The sequence below is a fragment of the Astyanax mexicanus genome, chromosome 1 (assembly GCF_023375975.1).
Source record: "Astyanax mexicanus isolate ESR-SI-001 chromosome 1, AstMex3_surface, whole genome shotgun sequence".
Taxonomy (NCBI): Eukaryota; Metazoa; Chordata; class Actinopteri; order Characiformes; family Acestrorhamphidae; genus Astyanax; species Astyanax mexicanus.
In genome coordinates, this window is record NC_064408.1 from 82,797,481 (window position 1) to 82,819,622 (window position 22,142).

The 22,142-nt window shown below is 37.0% G+C and overlaps 2 protein-coding genes across 2 annotated transcripts in view; both read left to right on the top strand.

Moving 5' to 3' along the window:
- The window catches only part of pex7 (peroxisomal biogenesis factor 7), a 43,902-nt gene extending 35,975 nt beyond the window's left edge, over positions 1 to 7,927 (top strand). Inside the window, exon 10 of the mRNA XM_007255410.4 lies at positions 6,028 to 7,927. Coding sequence (XP_007255472.3) covers positions 6,028 to 6,108 — 81 coding nt within the window. The 3' untranslated portion in view covers positions 6,109 to 7,927. The remainder of the gene's footprint in view (positions 1 to 6,027) is intronic.
- A 4,187-nt stretch (positions 7,928 to 12,114) lies between these two features.
- On the top strand, positions 12,115 to 17,959 carry LOC103034177 (solute carrier family 35 member D3). The gene is made up of 2 exons (XM_007255532.4): positions 12,115 to 12,865; positions 15,597 to 17,959. Exons 1-2 carry the CDS (start codon positions 12,418 to 12,420, stop codon positions 16,406 to 16,408), a joined length of 1,260 nt encoding a protein of 419 aa, XP_007255594.2. The 5' UTR covers positions 12,115 to 12,417; the 3' UTR covers positions 16,409 to 17,959.
- The last annotated feature ends 4,183 nt before the right edge of the window (positions 17,960 to 22,142 follow it).

Here is a 22,142-nt window from a genome sequence, read left to right on the forward strand (position 1 = left end):
ATGATTATGGTTAGTCCTTAGATGTCGCTATTAGTGTTTTAGTTAACTGGGAATTATTTTTCACTTGTTGCTAATTTTTTTAAGAATTCTGAAAATAAAGTAATTTTGTCCTGTATGTTATACTTGAATTTTAAGAGAACATATAGAATATACAGCTGAATGATTTTAATAACTGTAGGCTTCTAAGAGCTACAGTATCGTGTTTACATATTGCTTTTTGTTCTGTTAGATTTGCAGCAATTTTAGAAGCATATGTAAATGTATTGTTGGGCTTCCACCATTCACACATTGAAAGCAGAAGCTGAGGAAACAGAAGCGTATAAAAAAGGTGCATGATGTCCATGCCAAATTACAGGATGAAGCTTGGAAGATTAGTGTGTGTGTGTTTGTGCGTGTATATTCTTTCTCATTGTTAGTTCCACATCAGAAAGTGCAGCCACTGGCAGCTTGTGGATGGTGTGGGCTGCTCATTCCAGACAAGGGCATACAGTGTGAAGGGCTTTTCCTGCTGCATTCCCTCTACTCCCTGCCAAACCTACACACACACACACACACATCTCCCCCAACCGTATCACACTACTCTGCCTCCCACCCTCTGTCAGTGCTGCTGCGCTGTGCCTTTTTACCCCCACCCCCTCCATTATCACATACACACATTCTCGTACATATGGAGCTTATACGTGCTCCTTCTTGTTCTTGCTTTCACCGAGCACATATAGACACTCACTTGTGTACATTAACATATTCTGTGCTGCCAACACCAAAGCCAGTCTCCTTTTCTTAACACTTAAAGAATGAACCTTTCAAAAAAAATCCCCGAAAGCTGTAGTTCTCTGAAAAAAATCACAAATGCTTACCCCAGATATTTGATTTCTCATAAAACCTTTCCATGTTCTTTATTGGACCTTAGTTCATTTATTAGGGATATAGCTTGTTCATGATTATTTGCTAGGTTCCAAAGCCTAGGCTACAGTTGAGGTAGATAGGTCGTCAGTAAGACCCTCCTGTGAAGAGTCTTCCTCAGTAGTCTGTTGTTCACACAAATTAAATAGTTAAGGCTTTAAAGTGATGCCAAGTGTGAGCATCACACAGTGACACTGCATTGACAACCAGTCAGACAAGTCTTGAGCAATCCACTACAGTAGTGTTCAAAATAATAGCAGTCCAATATGACTAAGCAGATTAATCACCGTTTTTGGGATAAATTATATTACCACATGACAAACAATTTATCAAGTTGGTGCAGTAGGCTCTTAGACAACCAACAGACTCAGCATTTATGATATGCATGCTATTGAGTCTGTGTATTTGAATAATGATTAGAAATGGTTGTGTTCAAAATATTAGCAGTGTGGAGTTCAATTAGTGAAGTCAATCATTCTGTGAAGAAACAGAAGAAGGTGTAAATAAGGTGGCCCTTATTTAAGGGTGAAGCCAGCACATGTTCTACATGCATTTCTCCTTGAAAGCCTGGGAAATATGGGTTGTTCGAGACATTGTCCAAAAGAACAGCGTACTTTGATTCAAACGTTGATTGGAGAAGATAAAATGTTGATTAAAGAAGTACAGACAATGATAGGCTGTTCTGCTAAAATGATCTCCAATGATTTAAAATGGAAAGCAAACTGAGAGACGTGGAAGAAAATTGAAGACTACCATTCGAATGGGTCGACAGCCAGAATAGTAAAGGCTCAGCCAATGATCAGATCCAGAACTGTGACAGTTAGAAGACGCCCGTTTGAAGCTAATCTTTGAGCAAGAAGTCCCACTGTTGTGTGTTGAAGTGGATGCAAGTTGCCAAAGAATTCATCAACTGGCCTTGAAAGTAAAATTGTTCTTTTTGGCTCAGAAAGCCAGACGACCCCCAAATTCTAAATTTAAGCCACAGTACACTCTGAAGACCGTGAAGCATGGTGCAGCAAGCATCACGATAAGCGCATGTTTCTCTTACTATGGTGCTGGGCCTATTTACCGCATATTAGGGATCATGGACCAGTTTGCATATTTCAAAATACTTAAAGAAGTCATGTTGTCTTACGCTGAAGAGGAAATGTTCTTGTAATGGGTGTTTCCACAAGACAATGACCCTAAACAAACCAATAAACAAGCAAAATCCTGGTTCCAGTCCAACAAAATTAATCTTATGGAGTGTACAGCCCAATACCCAGACATTTATTTGATAGGAAACTTGTGGAATAACATCAAAAATGCCCTTTTCTGTGGCAAAACCAAGAAATGCAAATGAATTGTGGGATGTAGTCAAAGCATCCTGGACTGGAATAACAGTTAACAGGTGGCAGGTTGTTTGACTCTGTGCAGCACAGATGTGAAACAGTTCTGCTGTTTATAACTGTGGTTATACAAATACATATTAGGTTAGTGATTTACAGGAATGCTAAATCCTAAAGAAAAAGTAAGTATTTTGAATTTGTAAATGCAATTAGTTTAAACAGCCCCTATTTTTTTGTTATTTTTTGTGCAATAGTTAAATATTACATACATTATATACATTTCTCTTTATGTTTTGATAGAAAATCATGTGAAATGTTCCCAATGCATTGAATAATTTGATGTTGACACCTGAGTGTCACCACAAACCTTCACCTCCTGGCAAACTGTAGAATAATGCTCTCCATAGCCCTGTTTTATTCAGGTGTGTGATGGATCACCTAGCAGTTGATTGAACACTGCATTGAGCAGTTATTATGGCTCTGGGTGCGATGCAGTCTGCACAATGTGAAATTACAGCCCAGCAGCCCCCCTACCAGCTGCAGGTAGTACATAACACACACAGAGACAATGAAAGAGAAGCTGCAATCTCTTAACTCTTTAACGTCTAAAGAGAACTGCACACTGTAAACGCCATATTCCATTCAAAATTTACTTAAATAGAGCTGAAATACACCATCAGTGGCATTCGGCACTGATTCACACAGACTGTGCTAATCAGTATTTTGTTGTCACTGCCTTTAACTATATTGTGTTAAAATCTAAAGCTAGTCAATGTATCACATTTTAGTATCAGTTAACTTTATAATCTTGCTGTTTTCCAGTTGTAAAATATAAAGTGAAATGGGATTTTGTGGTTTTAAAATAGATCCAATTTAATTTAGTGAAAAGTTTAAACATGGTGTTTATCAGGGCACCCACAGGGTACATGTGATAAACCTGCATTTTTAAATGTAAGCAGTGGTGCTTCCTATATGTGACTACACATCAGACCAGATGCTAAATTGACTGATGGATCTGCAGACTGTAGTAATTCAAGTGTTTACTGATAATAATAGTAACATTTTTACATTCGTAATGTATTCGACAATGGTTCATCTTGCAGGTCGCGCCTCGCCGCAGGTCCAAATGTGAGCGTTCCTACCAAACTACCAGCCACCCATTCACACCCATTGGCTCGAGTCATTACTCTCATCATCATCTCCTGTTTCACTCCCTCTTCCTCCTTCTGCTCTTTGCTGCACCGGCTTCTCCGTTGCATTTTTCTCACTTGCATAGTAAAGTAATTAATGGAAGCCATTTTTTCCCTTCAATGGATGAATCATGGTCCGGCTGCTTGGCAACGACTTACAGTGGCTCCATTCTGTACTCAGGAATAATGAGCTACTCTCCTGTCTCTGACGGAGGAGGAAGAACAGCGGCAGTGAAAAAGCTCTGGGCTATATTTCTTTTGTCTTAGATGTCCTGTCTTGACCAAACCATTATGCATTTTGCTGCAACAGGCTGTCACACTCTTTTACACACACTGACATTCCATCTAAATACATTAAAGAGCTTCCAGGACTGTAAAGTGTATTGGAACGTTTCACTTCAAAAGTTTTTATAATTTTTTTATTTTTGTCACATTGTGTAAAAACAGGGACAGTGGACATCGAGTTGAGGCTAAGAAAAACAAGAAACTTTCCTGTACAACTGCTTGTAGAATTGCAAAAGCTGACACTGTTCTATTGTGCAGAAATGCCTGTACAGATATGACCTTCATGAGGCTTGTGTTGCAGCCAGTGGCATTGAAATCATATCACTGGTTAGCAAATGAATGGTTCTTGTAAAAAAAAAATGGAGAAAAGCTGCTCTGAATTATCCAGTGCTCTAAGGCATTGCAACTATTAGCCGAGGATCGCCAGTTCGAATCCCAGCACGGAGTCAGAGAGAGATAGATGGCGAACTCTACCCACAGCACTCCCAGTGTGATGTCGGTTCCTCTGAGTGAACTGGTTACCTGGGCAAAAAAAAAGGGGAGACAGTGACTGATTTTACATTTATCGGAGGAGGCACGTGCATGAGGGCATAACGAGGGATAGAAGGAGTCCTAATGAGTGGGTAAGACAAACTTAAAAAAAAAAAAAAGAATTTCCACATTCTGTTACATATATTTCAATGCAACAGCATTGACAAATCACATTATTAACAGAGCATTCAGCAGAGCATAACAGAAGCATTCAGATTGGACAGTGCTAATCTTAGGTTAGGTCTGTAAGTGAAAGATGGCATTTTGTGTATTTAAATTAAATCTGTGCCTCCTTTTGCTGTTGCCGCTTTAGAGTAGAATCCAGGACAAAGCAAAAACTGTTCACCAGACCACATCTTCATTAAACATGTGTTCATTTTTCTGGATAAAAGAAAAATGATAAAATGCCTTCAAATGTCATCATTATTTGTAGCTCCTGCATTGCTGCCCGCAATGATACCATAAAACAAAGAGCTTTTGTGATCCAGCACTAGTGTACATGTGAAATATACGTGTGCTCTTTTCTCTGAAAATTCAACTTCAGAGTCTTTTGAAGCTGCTTCAAAAGAAATAGCCTGAACCATTTGCAGGCTCAGTGTCCAGATGCAGAGACCTACCTGCAGCATATTGAGGCAAACGTCATTAGTGTGCGCTTCAGAGAAGCAGCGAATGCCTTTCAGAAAACTAGTGCTGGGCTTTGTTCCATGCAATAAAATCAAGAGGGCCTGGAAAGCAATGGAGTAAAGCACACTGGAAATTTAATTTTGGGAATCAATTCTCTGGAACTGTCATCCTTGATTATGCAACATCAGAAGAGGGTAGTAACAACTCATACATACAGTGCTCTCTGTAATTTCTGGGACAAGGAAACATTTTTCTTGATATGCTCTCCTTTGCTGTGCAGTTTAATATATATTTTAAATGAAATCAATCAAACTAAATTAAAATAAGCAATAAACTTTAAGATAAAGGTGTTTGCATTCATTTCAGTTCCACCTTGTTGATATTACAGCACTTTTTACATAGTTCCTTTCATTTCGAGGTGGCATGTTTAAATTATTTGAATTTACAGGCATTTGTGATTAGCCAGTGATTGTCTGCAGTTACCAATGGGACATTAGCATACAATCTTTGCCAGTGAAACTCAATTAAGATTTATGACACTGAGAAACACGAACAAACATAAAGCCATTTGAGATATTGGCCAAACCTTTGGTATTATCAGCTCAACTGTGTGGAATATTGTTAAGAAGAAAGAAAACACTAGTGAGTTCATTTATTGTAAAAGGACTGGTAGGCCAAGGAAGACCTCTACTGCTGGTGACAAAAGAACTTTCACTTTAGTTTTCTGTTGAGCAACACACATGTTAGTGAGGTCAGGATGTTGAATGATCACTCCCCCACCTCATCCCCAACTCATTCCCAACCTGTTCCACATCTCACTTACCCCTATATCCCATGCCTGGCATTAGGCTTGTTACAAGAAGGCTCATGTTTATCTGCTTCAGAATGTCCTATTCTTTTGGCAGTACATCTCTCATATGGTAATTTTCTTGTTAAATAGATGACTCTTTGTATTAATAATATTCAGAGATGAACAGATTTAGCTCATTTCTTATGGGGGCTTATCTGACGCATCAGTTTTCATGGTACTTTAAGCCCCCGACTGAAAGCTATTAGACCTCCCCTGGGATGACTTGGATTAAAGTGAGCATCTAATTTGAAAAGCATCCTTAATGGTTTTAGTATTTTCTGAGTAAGAGTGCTGGTGTGTGTGTTTATTTCTGCAGGTGGTGGACTGTTCTTGGGATGAGACGATAAAAATCTACACCCCTCCTTGCTTTGCGGCTCTGCAGGAAGTTGCTTCGTAGAGCGAGGATTAAACGTCACTGCGCTGGAGGAGAAGGAGGATGTGTTTCAGTGCTGTTAGATGTTTTTCCCCACGTCACCCATATCCTGATTAATCCCATCTGCACTAGAATTGGCAATGCGTTTATATTCACAAGATGTCTTCTAGTCAGCAGATACTACTAGCCAGTCCTACACTTTTAAAACAAAAGGTTCTGAATTGTTTGAAGGTTTGAACTGTTTAATTATAGGTTTTGTCAATTGTCTCTTTTATTTAATAATGTTTGGTTGGTATAAGTGTGTGGCTTTTTCTTCTGATAATTTTAGAGCATGGTTTATTTCTTTCTGAATTTAACATATCGCTGTCATCTGATTTGTAGTCCAGTGTTTTCTCAGTCCTGGTCTTGGAGGCACCCTGTTCTGCATGTTTTTTGCTTTTACTCCTCTCATCACACCTAATTAGGGCTGCAACGATTAGTCAATATAATCGACAATGTCTATTGTTTCAATTTGTCGACTACAAATTGAATTGTTGACTTATCATTAATTTTTAACAGTACCACATTACACAAAGTGCTGGAGACAGAAGCACAATAGGAGATAGGAGGTAAATGGCTCACTCACAGAGTTTACACTCAACTTAGTCTTTGTCCAACTAATCGAAAAAAGAATCATCAGATTAGTCGACTACCAAATTATTTATTAGTTGCAGCCCTACTCCGAATGAAATTAATCAATCAATTAATAAGTCCTTTTAGAGAGGCAGTGATTGTGTTAAAGAAGGGAAACCTCTAAATAGTGCAGGGCTGGGAGTGCCAGGACCATAAACGAGAAACACAACTGTAGCCCAAAATGGTTCTTTGACTTTGTGCTAAAAAAAAACGTTTACCTTAATGTTTTAATTAATTATATTTAAAAACTTTTCAAATTGATTATTGAAAGATTATTGTTGGTTTTTAATAACTTGTGCCAAAAAAAAGGAGTGAAGATTTTTAGGAATATTAGCAATAGTTGCATCTTGGAGTTGTAACTATGTAAACTATGTAAAATGTCATCACGTTGACTTATATACCTTTTTTAAATATTTAAAATCGAAAGTGCCTCATAAAGCTCTGTGGTCATGCAGGCTTCCTGACAGACGTCTATGGTTCTACTGCCCCAAACGATAAAAAAGTCCTTGTTGCACAGACAGTGCTTTGAATTATGATGGTGCTGTAATATGCCAACATGCAGAAGCTGTAGATCTTTGATTAGTTACTTAATGAAACAATATTCAATAGACAGTTGCAGCCCTAATGGAAATCTGAGTCCTGATTGCCTGAGGTCTGCCTGCTCGCACAGTAAATTTACGACACAGTGCTAATACGCTTGAACAGACTGATAAGCTAGATGAGGTATAGCTAGAATTAAACCTGTGGTCACTGGTCAGCAAAACCATGTGGTCAGCAAAACCATGCTTCTGGAAATCCACCTTCCAGCTGATTTTAGTTTAAACTCTGATTTACTAAACCTGATCCAGCTAATTGATCTCTACTGAATATCTTGATGAATAGGGTTGGCTTTATTAGATTTGGGTTGGATTTTTTTGCAGTTTTAAAAGTCTGATAAACTGTTTATACATGTTTATTGGGGTGATGTGTTTTAACATTATTTATATCATTGTATAAATTGTACAAAAATACAGATAAGCTAGGGTACTGATTTGAGAATTGTTGGTTGGTGTTAATATCCAATATTTGATTGATATACAGTATTAAATATATGATAACTAATACATAATTGGAATATCTGTCGGGTTTGATGATCATTAAGCAGCGCTGAAATAAATGTGTCATAAAAATGTCTTGTGTGTGAAGTGAAGTCACTGCAGTATGTTGTGAATGTATTTTAAAAAACACTGCTTTGATATCCTCTTGTGCTCTTCTACACAGATTTTTGCACAGTCTTGTAGATGTACAGGAGCAGATCTGGTAATCACTGAAGTACAAGAGATAATATACGTTCCATCCAAAATTAAACCTGACTGATACACCTTTAAATCCCTCTTAGAACTTTGAGAAATTGTGCTATATAAAGTTCTTCACTACCCATTATTACATTTTTACCTAAAAGAGTTTTTAAAAAATCATTCCAATGTTTTGGTCTCCTTTTGGTGTAAATCTCAAGTCCATATGTTCTGTGATTAGATATTAAAACGATTTTTGTAATCTGCTTCAGTGTAACACCTAAATGGTTAGGAAATATAACAATTAAGATGTTATTAAAAATATTGCATTATTTTATTGCTCAGTTACTGTTAAGCCCATAAAAATGGAGCTACCGTTAAAATGGTTGTAATTTCTATATTTGGTAAACCTGATTTAAAGCTGAACGTCTGTACTTCAGTTGCATCTTTTTTGCTTCATTGCGTTAAATTCATGTGCAGAGACCAAATTTTGAAAAAGACACAATTTTAACATTCCATAAATACCTATACACAACATTTTCTCCATCCTAGAGGATATGAAAACTAACCAGCAAAGTACATTTTTCACATTCAAATGGGTTTTAAATCCATTACACTTTCATTCATATTTTTAAAGGAATTTTTTGGCAAAATATGAACATCAGTAATCACTGGCTCAGCTCCAGTTAATCAGCCAGGATCTGTTTTGTGTCAAAAATTTATTTTTTAGTTGTACTTTAGAACAGTATATGCTGGAGTAATGTTTTTCAACAAACACACAAACACTGGACTATCGCCAACCACCTGATTTCCATAAAACTCATCTTCCATAAACATCTCTTAGTCTGCTCAGAAGATACAGCTCTGGAAAAATAAGAGACCACTTAAAAATGATAAGTTTCTTTGATTTTACCAAATTGAAAACCACTGGAATATAATCAAGAGAAAGATGGATGATTACAAACCATCAAGCCAAGCTGAACTGCTTGAATTTTTGCACCAGAAGTGGTATAAAGTTATCCAAAAGCAGTGTGTAAGACTGGTGGAGGAGAACATGCCAAGATGCATGAAAACTGTGATTAAAAACAGGATTATTCCACTAAATATTGATTTCTGAACTCTTAAAACTTCATGAATATGAACTTGTTTTCTTTGCATTATTTGTGGTCTGAAAGCTCTGCATATTTTTAGTTATTTTAGCCACATCCTAAATAAATGCTCTAAGTTAGAATATTTTTATTTAGAATTTGGGAGAAATGTTGTCTGTAGTTTATAGAATAAAACAACAATGTTCATTTTACTCAATCATATACCTATAAAGAGCAAAATCAGAGAAACTGATTCAGAAACTGAAGTGGCCTCTTATTTTTTCCAGAGATGTATATATTGGTTGAGTGCAGACAAATTGATTGGGTTAATTGAAAATGATTTATTAGTTGAAAAAGGATGTTTCAATTAGGTCTTAAATTATGTTTATGCAATTGTTGTACATAGGATACATTAGGATTTTGGCGTGTATTAACTAAGATGAGATTGATGACAGTCTTAAACCCAGTGTCCAGTGATAGTCTAACATATCTCACTATAAACTAAAGAAGCTCATTTCAGGTGTGAGATAAACTCACTGAACTGTTTGTTCGTTGTGTAAATTGTATCTGACTCATTCTGTTTCTGAAGATCTATTTCACATTTAAGCAAAACATTAAATGGAGTTTATATGAAGATAGATTGGGAAGTCATGGTACAAATGAGCCTTAGTCTTAATTATGCTAATTAATATGCCTCCTCTGCTCCTTATGATGAAACAGTGTTTGAATTCCATCTTAAGAGGAAAGAAAAGACACTTTTGATTTAATTTCAGTGTGCTGTGCTGAATGCTAATCTTGATGTTTATCCAATTAAACGTGATGAAGGTATGCTGCCTCCTGCACACAGATTTAGAAAAGCAGTGTACGTGAAATGTGATTATCACCCTGCAATATGTAAAGAAGATGAGATATTTGTATATGTGCCTTGTTTTCTTAATTATTTAGCATGATCCCATGTTCTATTATAAACGATAAAGGACTTATAGGACCAATGTATATACTTTAACCCTTTCAGACCTGACTTATCTCCAGTGTTAGGAAAAGCAATGGAAGAAAGCGTTTTTCTGTCTAATATTCTACTATAAAATCTATATACAAATAAATCCAATTTACTAAAATAATGATTTTTTTTCCATTGCATTGGAAGCCTGTGTTAAATATATAATATTTCATATTTACCTTTTTATTTCATAAACCATCTTTAAACAGTTAAAAAAACACAATTAAAAAGTGTTCTAAATCACATTTAATAAACAAAAATAGCTGTTACTTTGCCTCAATGGCTCTAGTACTGTTGTTCCAGTGCAGTGGGCAGGGCCAAGCTACTGTTTGATTGGTTTATAAACTTGTTCATTGGCTGGTTCATGGTCTATTCTTATGGACAACATCTCTCAAATAGTGTTGTATACAACAAAACATTTAAAAATATAGAAAATACATGATGTCCATTGTAATGGATGCAGGGTCTGAAATGGTTACGGTGCATCTATTACTATCACAAAGGCTCATTTGTGTATACACAGTTTGTGTTTAATCTGCAGAGACTAAAAAGAGTTAAATAGGGCTGCAAAATATATACTTTCAGCATTCAATATTCACATACCCCCATAATGACATTGCAGGACCTTACTATTCTGCTAAAATGCTGACTTGCTATCACTAAATTCTTAATTTCTATAAAGGTCAACTTTTTTTAAAAAGAAATGTTGAATAAGGTATGTGAACAGTTTAGACCAAGACCAGCTTTTACTGGTAGCTGGTTTCAGATGCTCAAAGCTGGCCCATAATGGTCAAGGGGGTAGGAAAGCAGGTCATACAGGTGCATCCAAAACATGCTTAACCAGATCAAACAACTGGTTAGTTACAGTATTTAGGGTGTGCTTTTGCAGGGTTGGATTAAAAATATGCAGCCACACTGACAGAACACTTTCTCAGTGTCATTTCAGTGTTTATAATTTTTTCTAGATTGTAAATGAATACTTAAGTCATCCAGACTATTAAGGAACACACAAGGAATCAGGAAGTAACTTAAAAGTATTAAACAAACCAAAGTACTCTCTGAAGCTGCATTTATGTGTCTCTTATCTGAGCTGCTTTTAACTTGTGGTTTCTGAAGCTCGTAACTCTGATGAACTTATCCTGAGCAACAGAGGTAACCCTTTTGAGGGGTGGTCCTGATGAGTGCCACTTTCATCATAATGTTTTTGATGGTCTTTGTGACTTAATTTTTTCTTAACCTATAGAGTAAAGAAATGACATAATATGGATTAGAACATTAGTCAAATAGGGCTATTCACCCAACTCTTTCTCTTCACAACTTTACAACTGATGCTCTCAAACACATTAAGAGGGCTAGAAATTGACTAACTTAGGTAATTAACTCGACAAGTTCGGCAGAGCTGTTAACTGAACGTCATTCCATGTGACTCTACCTCATAAAACTGACTGAGAAAATTCAGCCAAGGTGTGCAAATCTCTAATGTAAGCAGGAGGTGCTACTTTAAAGAATCTAAAATATAAAGCATATTTTGGTGTTACACATTTTTGTTTTAATTATTAAATATGTTTTTATCTTTATAGTTTAGGAGGTTTCAGTAGTAATATAGGATGCAGAAAACTCTGACTGGTACAGTATGTGAGGTTTAGAGTGAGCTGGGCTCCTTCAAGGTTGTTTGGATGCTTGAGGAGGAAGAAGGGAGGGAGGGAGGGAATGAGGGAGAATTAGTTTAAAAGTTGGAGTAAAAAAAAAAAGTGGAATCTGAGTCGATGGGAGTAAAGCGGATTGGCTGCAGTGGAGCCCGGTGCAATCCGCTCACGGGGCTTTCTCAGTCATGGATCCGATGGAGGGGCATTACGCAGGAAGGGTGGGAAATGAGGGAAGGAGGGAGGGGACAGGAAAAGAGGGGGATGAGGGGGTGGGGTGGGGGCGTCCCGCACACATCAGTCCCCCTGGCTCTGGGACGGTTGGCTGAATGGAGAGTGCAGGGGACGCACGGGACGGCAGGAAACCCCCTACCACCTCCCCACCTCCCTTCCTCCCCCCACCCGGCCGCCTCCTCACCCAGCGCAGTCATTCAGGCTGCTGATGGCTGCTGGCTGCGCGTGCGGCGGGTGCAGCAGGGCGCGCGTGCTGAGCGCGGTTTGATGCGGCGGAGTTTATGTGCTGAGGGCTGGAAGGTGCGCGCGGAGACCCGGGTCAGTGTTGTATTGTATTGCACGCGGACTGTGTTATAAATTAAGGGAATAAAAGCAGATTTTTAAAGTTTACTAAGGGCCGTTTTGGGGTAAACGCAGCGAGGATGGAGCGCGTGACGGAAGTTTGTAAAGGTCGCATGCTGGGCATCTCGGTAGCCATCGCGCACGGAGTGTTCTCGGGCTCTCTGAACATCCTGCTGAAATTCCTCATCACCACCTACCACTTCACCTACCTCACCCTCATCCAGTGCATGACCAGCACCACGGCCGCGCTCACGCTCGAGACGCTGCGCAGACTCGGCAAGGTGGACATCCCGCCCTTCAGCTTCCACCTGGCCAAAGTTTTCGCCAGCGTGTGCGTGCTGTCCACGCTGCAGTCCACGCTCACGCTGTGGTCCCTGCGGGGGCTCAGCCTGCCCATGTACGTGGTCTTCAAGCGTTGCCTGCCTCTGGTGACGCTGGGCATCGGGGTGTGCGTGCTGAGGAACGGGACCCCCAGTGTTGGGGTGGTGGTCGCCGTGCTCATCACAACCGGAGGGGCGGCTCTGGCAGGTAAACATAAAAAACACACAAACATCCCCCATATCTTAACTTTAATAACTACACACCGTAAAACATAAAAAAAAATAATTAATTTACTGCTAACTACTCTAACTACTCACCAAAACTACAGACCGTAGTTTTCTACTGTAATTTAGAGAACTAACATGATACAATATGATCTTATATATACACAGCACATTTACAACAATTTTACTGTAAAATATAATGGGGTATTGGCAAATAAAATGTCCAGTAAGATATTGTGAACATGGCACTGTACATTATTGTACTGTAATTATACAGGACTAAGTCTTCCAGTATGTACTGTAGAATATATAATATGAGCTTATATATACAGTATTCTTACAGAATAAAAACATTGTAATATTACAGTAAGTTATTATTTTTTTCCAGTAAGATATTGTGAACATGACACTGTAAACTACTTTACTGTATTATATATTTGTATCAGAATTACCTGTAAAATATATAATATGAGCGTATATATGTAGTATATGTAAAGTATGCTTACGGTATAAAACATTGTAAGATAACAAAAAGTTATTGCACATAAGACATTGTACATTTACATTATGGCACTGTGAACTACTTTACTGCAACTTTACATTAATAAAATCCCAGAATTAATTAATTAATTAATATATACAATATCATTCTGTACATATACATTACCCTAAAACATTATGGCACTGTACATTACTTTACTGTAATTGTACAAGACTAAGTCTTCCAGTACAGTACAGTAGAATATATAATATGAGCTTTTATATACAGTATACTTTAAGTACGCTTACAGTATAAAAACATTGAAATATGAGCGCAAGTTACTGTAAATAAGATATTGTAAATTTACAATATGGCACTGTAAACTATTTTACTGTAACTTTACAGGACAGACTAAAACTCCATAACAATACAGTAGCTGTATATAAACAACATATATATTTATATTACTTGTGTAAGTCACTTTAGTTTACTTAAGTTAAATGGCCACAAGAGGGTGTCTAGTGAGTGTGAAACTGCAGAACACAGTAATTACTGCAGTAATGTCTGAGTGTTATAGGAAATATTACCTGTTAAAATACTGCAATTTTTTACAGTGTATAGTACAGTAAAAACAAGTGATCTTTAAAATGAACAGATTCACGTGTGAATGTGAATAAAACTGCTGTGAATAAAATGCTGGTTAGCCAAGACGAACTTCATACATTTTTTCAATGTGCAGAAAAAAATGAATGACTTTAGTAAACTGCATGATGCATTTGTGCTGATGTGCTTTTTATTCACGTGGAAGTGAAGCTTCCATCTGCAACAAGTCAATTTAATGCATCACCATTTGCAGTGTAATGAAGATATGCTGCCTCCTCCTCAGATTTCGAAATGCAGCTTAGTAGAAATGAGATTAACACACAAAATGTAAAAAAGAGCACAGAAACATATAAACTAGTATAACTAACTTGAACAATTTAGTTGACCAACATGACCAGCATTACCAACCTGCTTGTCCAGCATAACTAGACTTATCCTGCAAATACAAGGCAATTTCATTGCTGCTCAATTAATTTTTTTATGCATCTACTGTAACATCTAGGTCCTACAGTAAGTCTTGATAAACTGGACAACATGAACTACTTGTGCTAGATTAGGGGCGGCATTAAATTCTGCAGGGCAGTAGATTTCCAAAGGAATAAATTATTGGGAAGCTGTATTTATATTAACCCTACGGTGCCCATCTCTGCGCTAGCCTATTTTGAAATAAATGTAAGGAGAGGACTTTTCTCTGTATGCATGGCACAGGTGGCAGTGCTGCATTAAAAGTGTATACTAGTGATTGAGCAAACAATCTGAAATCAACTGTAAAGATTTTCTCTTTGATGTTAACAGGCCTGTCTTAAAATGTAAATGATATGCTGCACCAGTCAAAAGTTTGGAATCATTCTGTCTCATGTTTTTTCTTTTTTTTTTTATATAATTGTCTACAATAAATGTTAATAATGAAGACATCAAACCTATAAAGGAACACATATACAATTATGAAGTAAAGAAAAAGGTGTTAAAGAAAACAAAATATGGTTTATACTTTATATTCTTTAAAGTTGTACCTTTTGCATTGATGCCAACTTTGCCCACTCTTGGCATTATTCTCTCTGTCAGCTTCATGAGGTAAAACCTGGAATGGTTCTCCAACTTTCTTAAAGAAGTTTTAGAGGTGCTGAGCTATTAACAGTTTTTCCTTCATTCTGCACTCCAAACCACTCATCCCAAACCATCTGGGTTGGGTTTTATGTCAGTGTTTGTCAAGTAAAACACTTTTTTGTCTACTGCCTAAGGGCATATGAGTTCCTTTATGGATATTAAGTCTTTAATATTAATCTACAAGGTAGTAAAAAATACAAATAAAGACCAAATATTAATGGCAATATGTGTCAAATCCTTTGACTTTTTTAACTTGAATTTTTAACTTGAATTTATGTTGCATTGAGGCAGCTATTTAATAAGGTTTTATATATATATATAAACTCCTGGTCTCCTGGTCCTGGAGTCCCTGCAGATTTAGTTTAAGAACCACTGATTTAGCCCACACAATGGAAGTTTTGGATTCTACATTTGAGAAAAGATTAGAAGTGTAACTAACAAATTGTATGTATATATTGTTACATTCACATTAGGATAATACATTAAATCTTCATGTTTTTTTGTTACTGCTTTGTGCTAACAGGTGCTGGTGACCTCACCGGTGATCCCTTTGGCTATGTGACCGGCATTTTGGCTGTGATTATCCACGCCTCCTACCTCGTGCTCATCCAAAAGACTGGAGCGGATAGCGAATATGGCCCGTTAACTGCCCAGTACACCATTGCCATAGTGGCCTCCCCTGTGCTGCTTATTTGTTCTTTTGTGAGCATGGATGCCATCGACATGTGGACGTATGAGGGCTGGAAGAACCCCTTTATCACAGGCATCTTCTGCTCCTGCATCTTCATTGGCTGTGCCATGAACTTCACCACACTTCACTGCACCTACATCAATTCAGCTGTGACCACCAGCTTTGTGGGAGTTGTGAAAAGCATTGCGACCATTACTGTGGGCATGCTAGCGTTTACTGATGTGGAGCCCACCAAACTGTTTATAGCAGGTGTAGTGGTTAACACCGTTGGCTCCATCACCTACTGCGTGGTGAAGTACTACGAGACCCAGAAGAAACTCAAATATCAGGATATGGACGAGGCGGCCAAGGGCGATGAACCAGCTGGAGATCCATACGTGGACCCACCGTCCAAAGGTGACGGAGAATTGGAAAGTTTCGCTAATGGCAGCCTGAGTGGAACATTCAGTGGCAATGAGATGAGTCCAGTCCGTGAAAATAAAGTAGCAGAGTCCATAGAGTTAGAAAGACCAGCATTTCTGGAGAACGAGCAACCAAGCCAGTCTTTAAGTGACAATTATGTCGGGGTCTGGAGGTCGGTTCGCACCTTAAAGTTCCTAAAGAAGGACCCTTTAATTGAGAACATGGAAGTTCAAAGTCCTTGATGAAGGGCCTCCTGTTTAAAAGAGGTTGCTAAGCATGCTAAGCTAAAGTGTCGTCACAGACTGACAGCGGGAACATGAGCAATGTTCGCCTATTCCTCGCTGTCTTAAATGAGTAGCTCAACCAAACATGCTAACACGCCTAACAGTGAATAGTGGTTAGGATTCATGTCATTTACATGAATATTGGTGGTTATCCACTGTTGGCATTAGCATTTATGACTGAACTATTCCTTTAAACCTGGTTTTAAGGAAAGCAAGTATTTTTTAAAGAAATGTTATAGTCTGTTTTTACAGCACTGTGTAAAAATCAGAGACCACCCATCATCTGTTTCATTTCCAGTCAGAACAGCCATTAAATGTTCATTAATAAGTATTTTTTTTTATTTTAAATTGGACAAAAGAAAGTTGGAGTATTTCCAGCTTGACACCATCCTAGTCATGATGTCATTGATGTTGAGGTCTGGAGTATGGGGTGGTCATAGCAGAACAGCAGCAGATTCTTTATTCTGAGTGTGGAGGATGGACATGAATAACCTGTGGATGTTTTCAGATCTAATGTGAAAACAGATTTTTTAAAGACTTTTATCTGTCTTTAATACAAATTGAATTCAATAGACAAATATTTTTGTGTACTTTTTTCTATACTGAAACTAAAAATTTTCCCCCACATTTTTAACTCCTTTTCTTCCTTATGGAAATGAGTTGTGTTATATCTAACCCCCTGAGAAACATCTTTCTTCGCATTTAATGGATGCTTTGATTGGAAATTAAATACATGAAGGGTGGTCTCTGGCTTTAAAGTACTGTATATTGGCTGGAGCAAAACAATGTTGGCTGCTTTTAAGAGCGTATGAGTGTTACATTGATATGTTTGTGCTGAGTGATCAGTTTTCCCAGGAACACGGCAGTCAACTGATCCAAATGAATGAAAAAAAAAATCTGATTTAGAAAATGCTAATTTCTGATTTATGCCGACACAGTACAGTACATGTATAAATCAGGCAGATGTGCTGGTGTATGAAATGTGAAACTACATCTGATCTCCGACTTTATTTTTAATGGATATTTATATTTTATGTGTATGCAGTGTCTGAGTTGTGTTCCATTTGAAATGCGGTATCTGCATGTATCGTCATTTCAAACTAGTTTTATATGAAAAGCTTGAGATGCTCATGTCATCTCTAATGATATGGCCTTTATTCAAGTCATCCGCCAGCCGCTGTGATCGCGCTGCCGTTGAGAAATGTTTTTGAATTGCCAGTGGATGGTGGTGATAAGGTTCACTTAACAGCAAAACAATCTAAATTCGTTTTTGAAAGATCCAGCCAGGGGCAAAAAAGACATTAAGTTATCCTTTATGTTGAAGTCAGTATCATTAGAGCATGTGTTACCTCAGTTTGTACAGCTGAGAGGCTTCCAGCCAACAAACCCCAAAGCACGACCACCTTCTGGGACTGTGAGCACTGCAATCCTTTTCAAAAACTGTCTGAAGCAATTTCATATGTTCTGTGTAAAGGGATGCCTTCGTGATTAAAAGAGCGCATATCTGAATGTGTAAGCTTTCCAGCTTTTCTTTAAATCCTCCCCTTATCTAAATGCGCACACCCACATACACAAACTCACACACACTCACACATTTGCAGTGGATCTGTAGTGTACCTGCAGGCTATGAGGCACAGGCACAAACTACGGGCAGAGTCAGCACTCTAGCTGAATGAAAATCCATCCCAAAGTACCTTTGAAAGACTTCAGTTTGACTCTGTAAGAAAAAGATGGAACAAGAAATCTTTAAACTGATAACAAGCTAAAAATCCATTTTAGAAGCCAAGAAAGGAAAGAAGTAAAACTGACAGCGTAAATTAACTCCTGCAGAGAGGGAAATGACGTTCCATAGACATAAAAATTAAATATAATAATTTAACTCTGTAGGGGTTGACACAAAAGTGCATTCATCAACACAGCAAACAATCCTCACGGTGCAAGCTTATAACATTAATTCACTGGACTGTATAAGATGCAATTTCTTCGATAAAGTAATCAAAATGTACACACACCTCCCCCTTACCCCAAATTTATTCCTATAGTCAAGCTTACCTTTATAGCTAACAAATGAAATTCAGTAAGCAATGTTCATAAATATTTCCCCACAAATGCCATTGTCTAACATCTAGACTGGCTTGCCTTTATGACTTTATTTATGGAAAAGATTCAAACTTTGTACATTTAATATTTGGCTAATCTACTACTTTAATGATATCCATACTATTCCACATTCCTTCTGGCAGTATCTGTATCAGTAATTAACAAAAAAAATCTATAATAATTTTTATAATTGTCCTTTACATTAGTAACAGCTGAAATGTAATATCTGTCCTTCCAAAGAACAAATCTGGAAAATAATCCTTATCTTTGTAAGAACTAATAACTACATAAAGGGAAAGACGGCTAACATACGTACGCGGTTCTGATTAAGAAAGGTTAAAAAAATATGAAAAACTAAATCTACTGTGTTCACAACCCAAATTGTACTGGACAGCTGTACTACAGGTATCTGTCAAAAATGAAGAATAGCTGTTCAATTATCTAACACAATTTTACACTTTATGCATTTTATGAAGAGAAAACTGTGAAAACACATCTACTACTAATGATATCCATACTATTCCACATGCCTTCTGGCAGTATCTGGAGGAGAAAATGCTGATATAAGCACATCAGCTACTTTACAGCTTCACCCTTATCTGGTAAATTCTCTATAACAGTGGATTTACTTTCACTTTCCTACATGTGATATGGTGTAGTCTAACTGATATACAGATAACTGTCACCATATACAGTATCTTTTATTTTCGGTTCAACCGCTCTGCTGGCTCTGATCCAATACACCAGCAGAGCTTTTGTTATCATCTTCACTATGACCAGGTTAAAAACAGAAAAGCTATTTTTTTTTTTCATTTAAGCTCAGGGCATATTATGAAAGGTTCATTTACCAGACACAATATGGCAAAAGCCCTGGAGGCGTAACACATGAAAAGTTAATGACATGAGAAAATAGCCTCAGAGTCACAAACGGAAGAAAAACAAGACCTAGTGGTTTCTCAGGAGCATCAAATACTACAGAGATCACTTGAATGGTTGTAGAGAGTGTTTAAAATGACACTCTTGTTCTCAGTCATTTAATGATTTTCTTTTTTTTGTTATAAAGATGTTATTTGGAACTTGTTCTGTTCCCTTGTGCCTCACACTGCTAATGACATGTTTGTTTGCCTTAACCAGACCATTTATTATGAGCTGACTGAAATACTCATGGGGACAACTTTCTTTCTGGCTCACAAGTTTGTTTTTGTGTTTGTTCCACCAAGGTGTGCAGGCAGGAGTGTGTAAGATGCAAATATCCCAATTTCATGATATAGGAAATGAATAAGTTCACACACACTACAGGGAAATGTACTGGGAAGATGTCCAGAGGAGCTACAGTGAACTGTACTAAAAAAGATGTACTCAGCTGCTAGACAGCAGTGGGCTGTCTCAGTTCACAGTTAATCTTATAGATTTATCTTAGCTCACCTCATTATTTACCATAAGAATGTTAATTGTTAAATGTTAATTACTTGTTTTTCTCTTTTTTTTTTAGCTAAATCCATATCAGAAAAAAACATGTTGCTTTTGCTTTTTAAATGAAGGAGTTTGATAAGGTACCTAAACATTGGCTGTGTCTAAAACGCAATATATGCTGCCTTGATGCTTTACTGTCCACATTCACTCAGTTATTCACCTCAGTTAGAAGGCAGTGCATAAAAAAGTCATAAATGTCTCTGTATCCCCATTAAAAAAGAACAATATGTTCTGACACAAAAGTATGGATAGCTCTCTGCTAGATATGAGCAACTGACTATATTATTATTAGCTGTTTCCATTTTAGCCCGATTAAACAGAAGTCTAGATTACTAAACTTGGCTGCCTGCCTGTCTAAGAATCCTGTATAAGTAGGCAGCATTTTTCATGTTTCAGACAGTCATTATGTTTATGACCTGGTTCTAGTATTCCACATAGGTAGCCTACTTAAAATTCGATTTTTTTTTTGTGAGACAGGGGGGGTGGGGTGTCTGTGACAGAAGACATGCTGGCTGACATAAATATTCAATTATAATAACAAAAAAAAAAACATTATATCTAGCTTTTAAGCTTCTTTTAGGAAGCATTTCAGACAAACGGAGTAGTTAAAATAAGCATTAATAAAAAAGCTGTTCAAATTTGTGTCAGACAGGCTAAGCTTTGAATTCTGATGTTTTCGTAAGTAGAATAATCTTATGAGGAAACAAAGTTTGTTCATGAATTCACTGTAATGTTATAACCCCATGTTTAGCATAACATGTTATGATGCTGCTATTTCAGCTAAAATGAAAAGGAAATGCATGAGGAAGATAAGAGCTTTAAACTAACAAGTGATTTTATTAAAAGTACACATGTAATAAAACCAGACGGCACCAAAGAACAGATGTACTTAGCTTGAGAAATAAATATAAAAGCTAATTACTCAAACTTCCCTGCCAAGTAATTAGGAATATATACAGTGACACCCACCCTCTTACCTTGAAAACAATGATATTACTTCAGAGAGGATTCTCATTGGTCAGTAGTCCTCATCTGATGATGAGACCTACACCCTACACTTATCAACTGAGTTAGATTTAATAAAGCATATCAGTCAAAGCCAAAATGTTTTTCTCCAAACTTCAAAAAAAGTTATAAATGTTATGTTATTTAAAAATGTAAAAAAAATGTTATTAAAAATCAGTCTAAAATGTATATCAATTGGTGTTTGTGTATCGTCAATGCATTGTTTTAGTGTGTAAATGCAGTAAATATTTTATATCATATAAAGCTTATTTATTTTGTATATCAAATAACCACCAAATAGCTTAAGTGGCAAGTGAAACATAAAGAATGGGATTTTTTAAATCTATTTTCTAATATTGACCTATTCTTAGTTATAAGTTAAAAAATGTTTCATCTATAATACATTTTTGTTTTTTCTAGCATATGTTATGTAAGAAGTTCTGATTTAAAAAAGGTAAAAAAAAAACAAACAATGAAAATGAAAATGAAAAACACAAATTCTACTGTGTTCACAAATGAAATGATACTAGACAGGTACACTACATTATTAACAGATATTAACAGATATATCAAACTGTAAAAACTAAATTAAAAAAAAATATATATATATATAAAGAAGGCGTGGAACAAAAATAGAACGAATGATATTGAGGTCAGCAAAAATGATTTAGGTCATCTCCATATATTGTATGACAAATAAACAACGTAATTAAGGTAACAGGTCTAGTCTTGTGTCTCCTAAAGAAGCAGACAACAAGCACATATTGACTTACTGACTGCAGTTACTGACTTTCAGTTTTTGTAAACTTTTTCAGTCCTCCATCACAGACCTTCAGTAAGTGGTGCAGAACTTCATTTCACGGCTGTAAATAAAACAGTCTTTCAAACAAACAAGGTCAGCGTTTAGAGAAGTGAACAGGTAAACTGATCCAGATCATGAAATACCTGTTCTGGGCTCAGTCTAATACAGAATTAAGGTCAGCGCCCCTCATCCCCTACCTCTCGACTCTGCACGTGTCTCTACTGGCAGACAGTTTTTCTTTCCAACACATTTGCCAGATTTATGACTGTGCTTGGTTTAAGAAGATTTTGAGACAAGTCTTTGTTTTTACAC

Excerpts from the sequence above, each read along its gene's own strand:
- LOC103034177 (XM_007255532.4), top strand. The coding sequence starts at position 12,418 with ATGGAGCGCGTGACGGAAGTTTGTAAAGGTCGCATGCTGGGCATCTCG. Across the intron at positions 12,866-15,596 it reads CGGAGGGGCGGCTCTGGCAG|GTGCTGGTGACCTCACCGGT; the intron begins GTAAACATAAAA and ends TTGTGCTAACAG.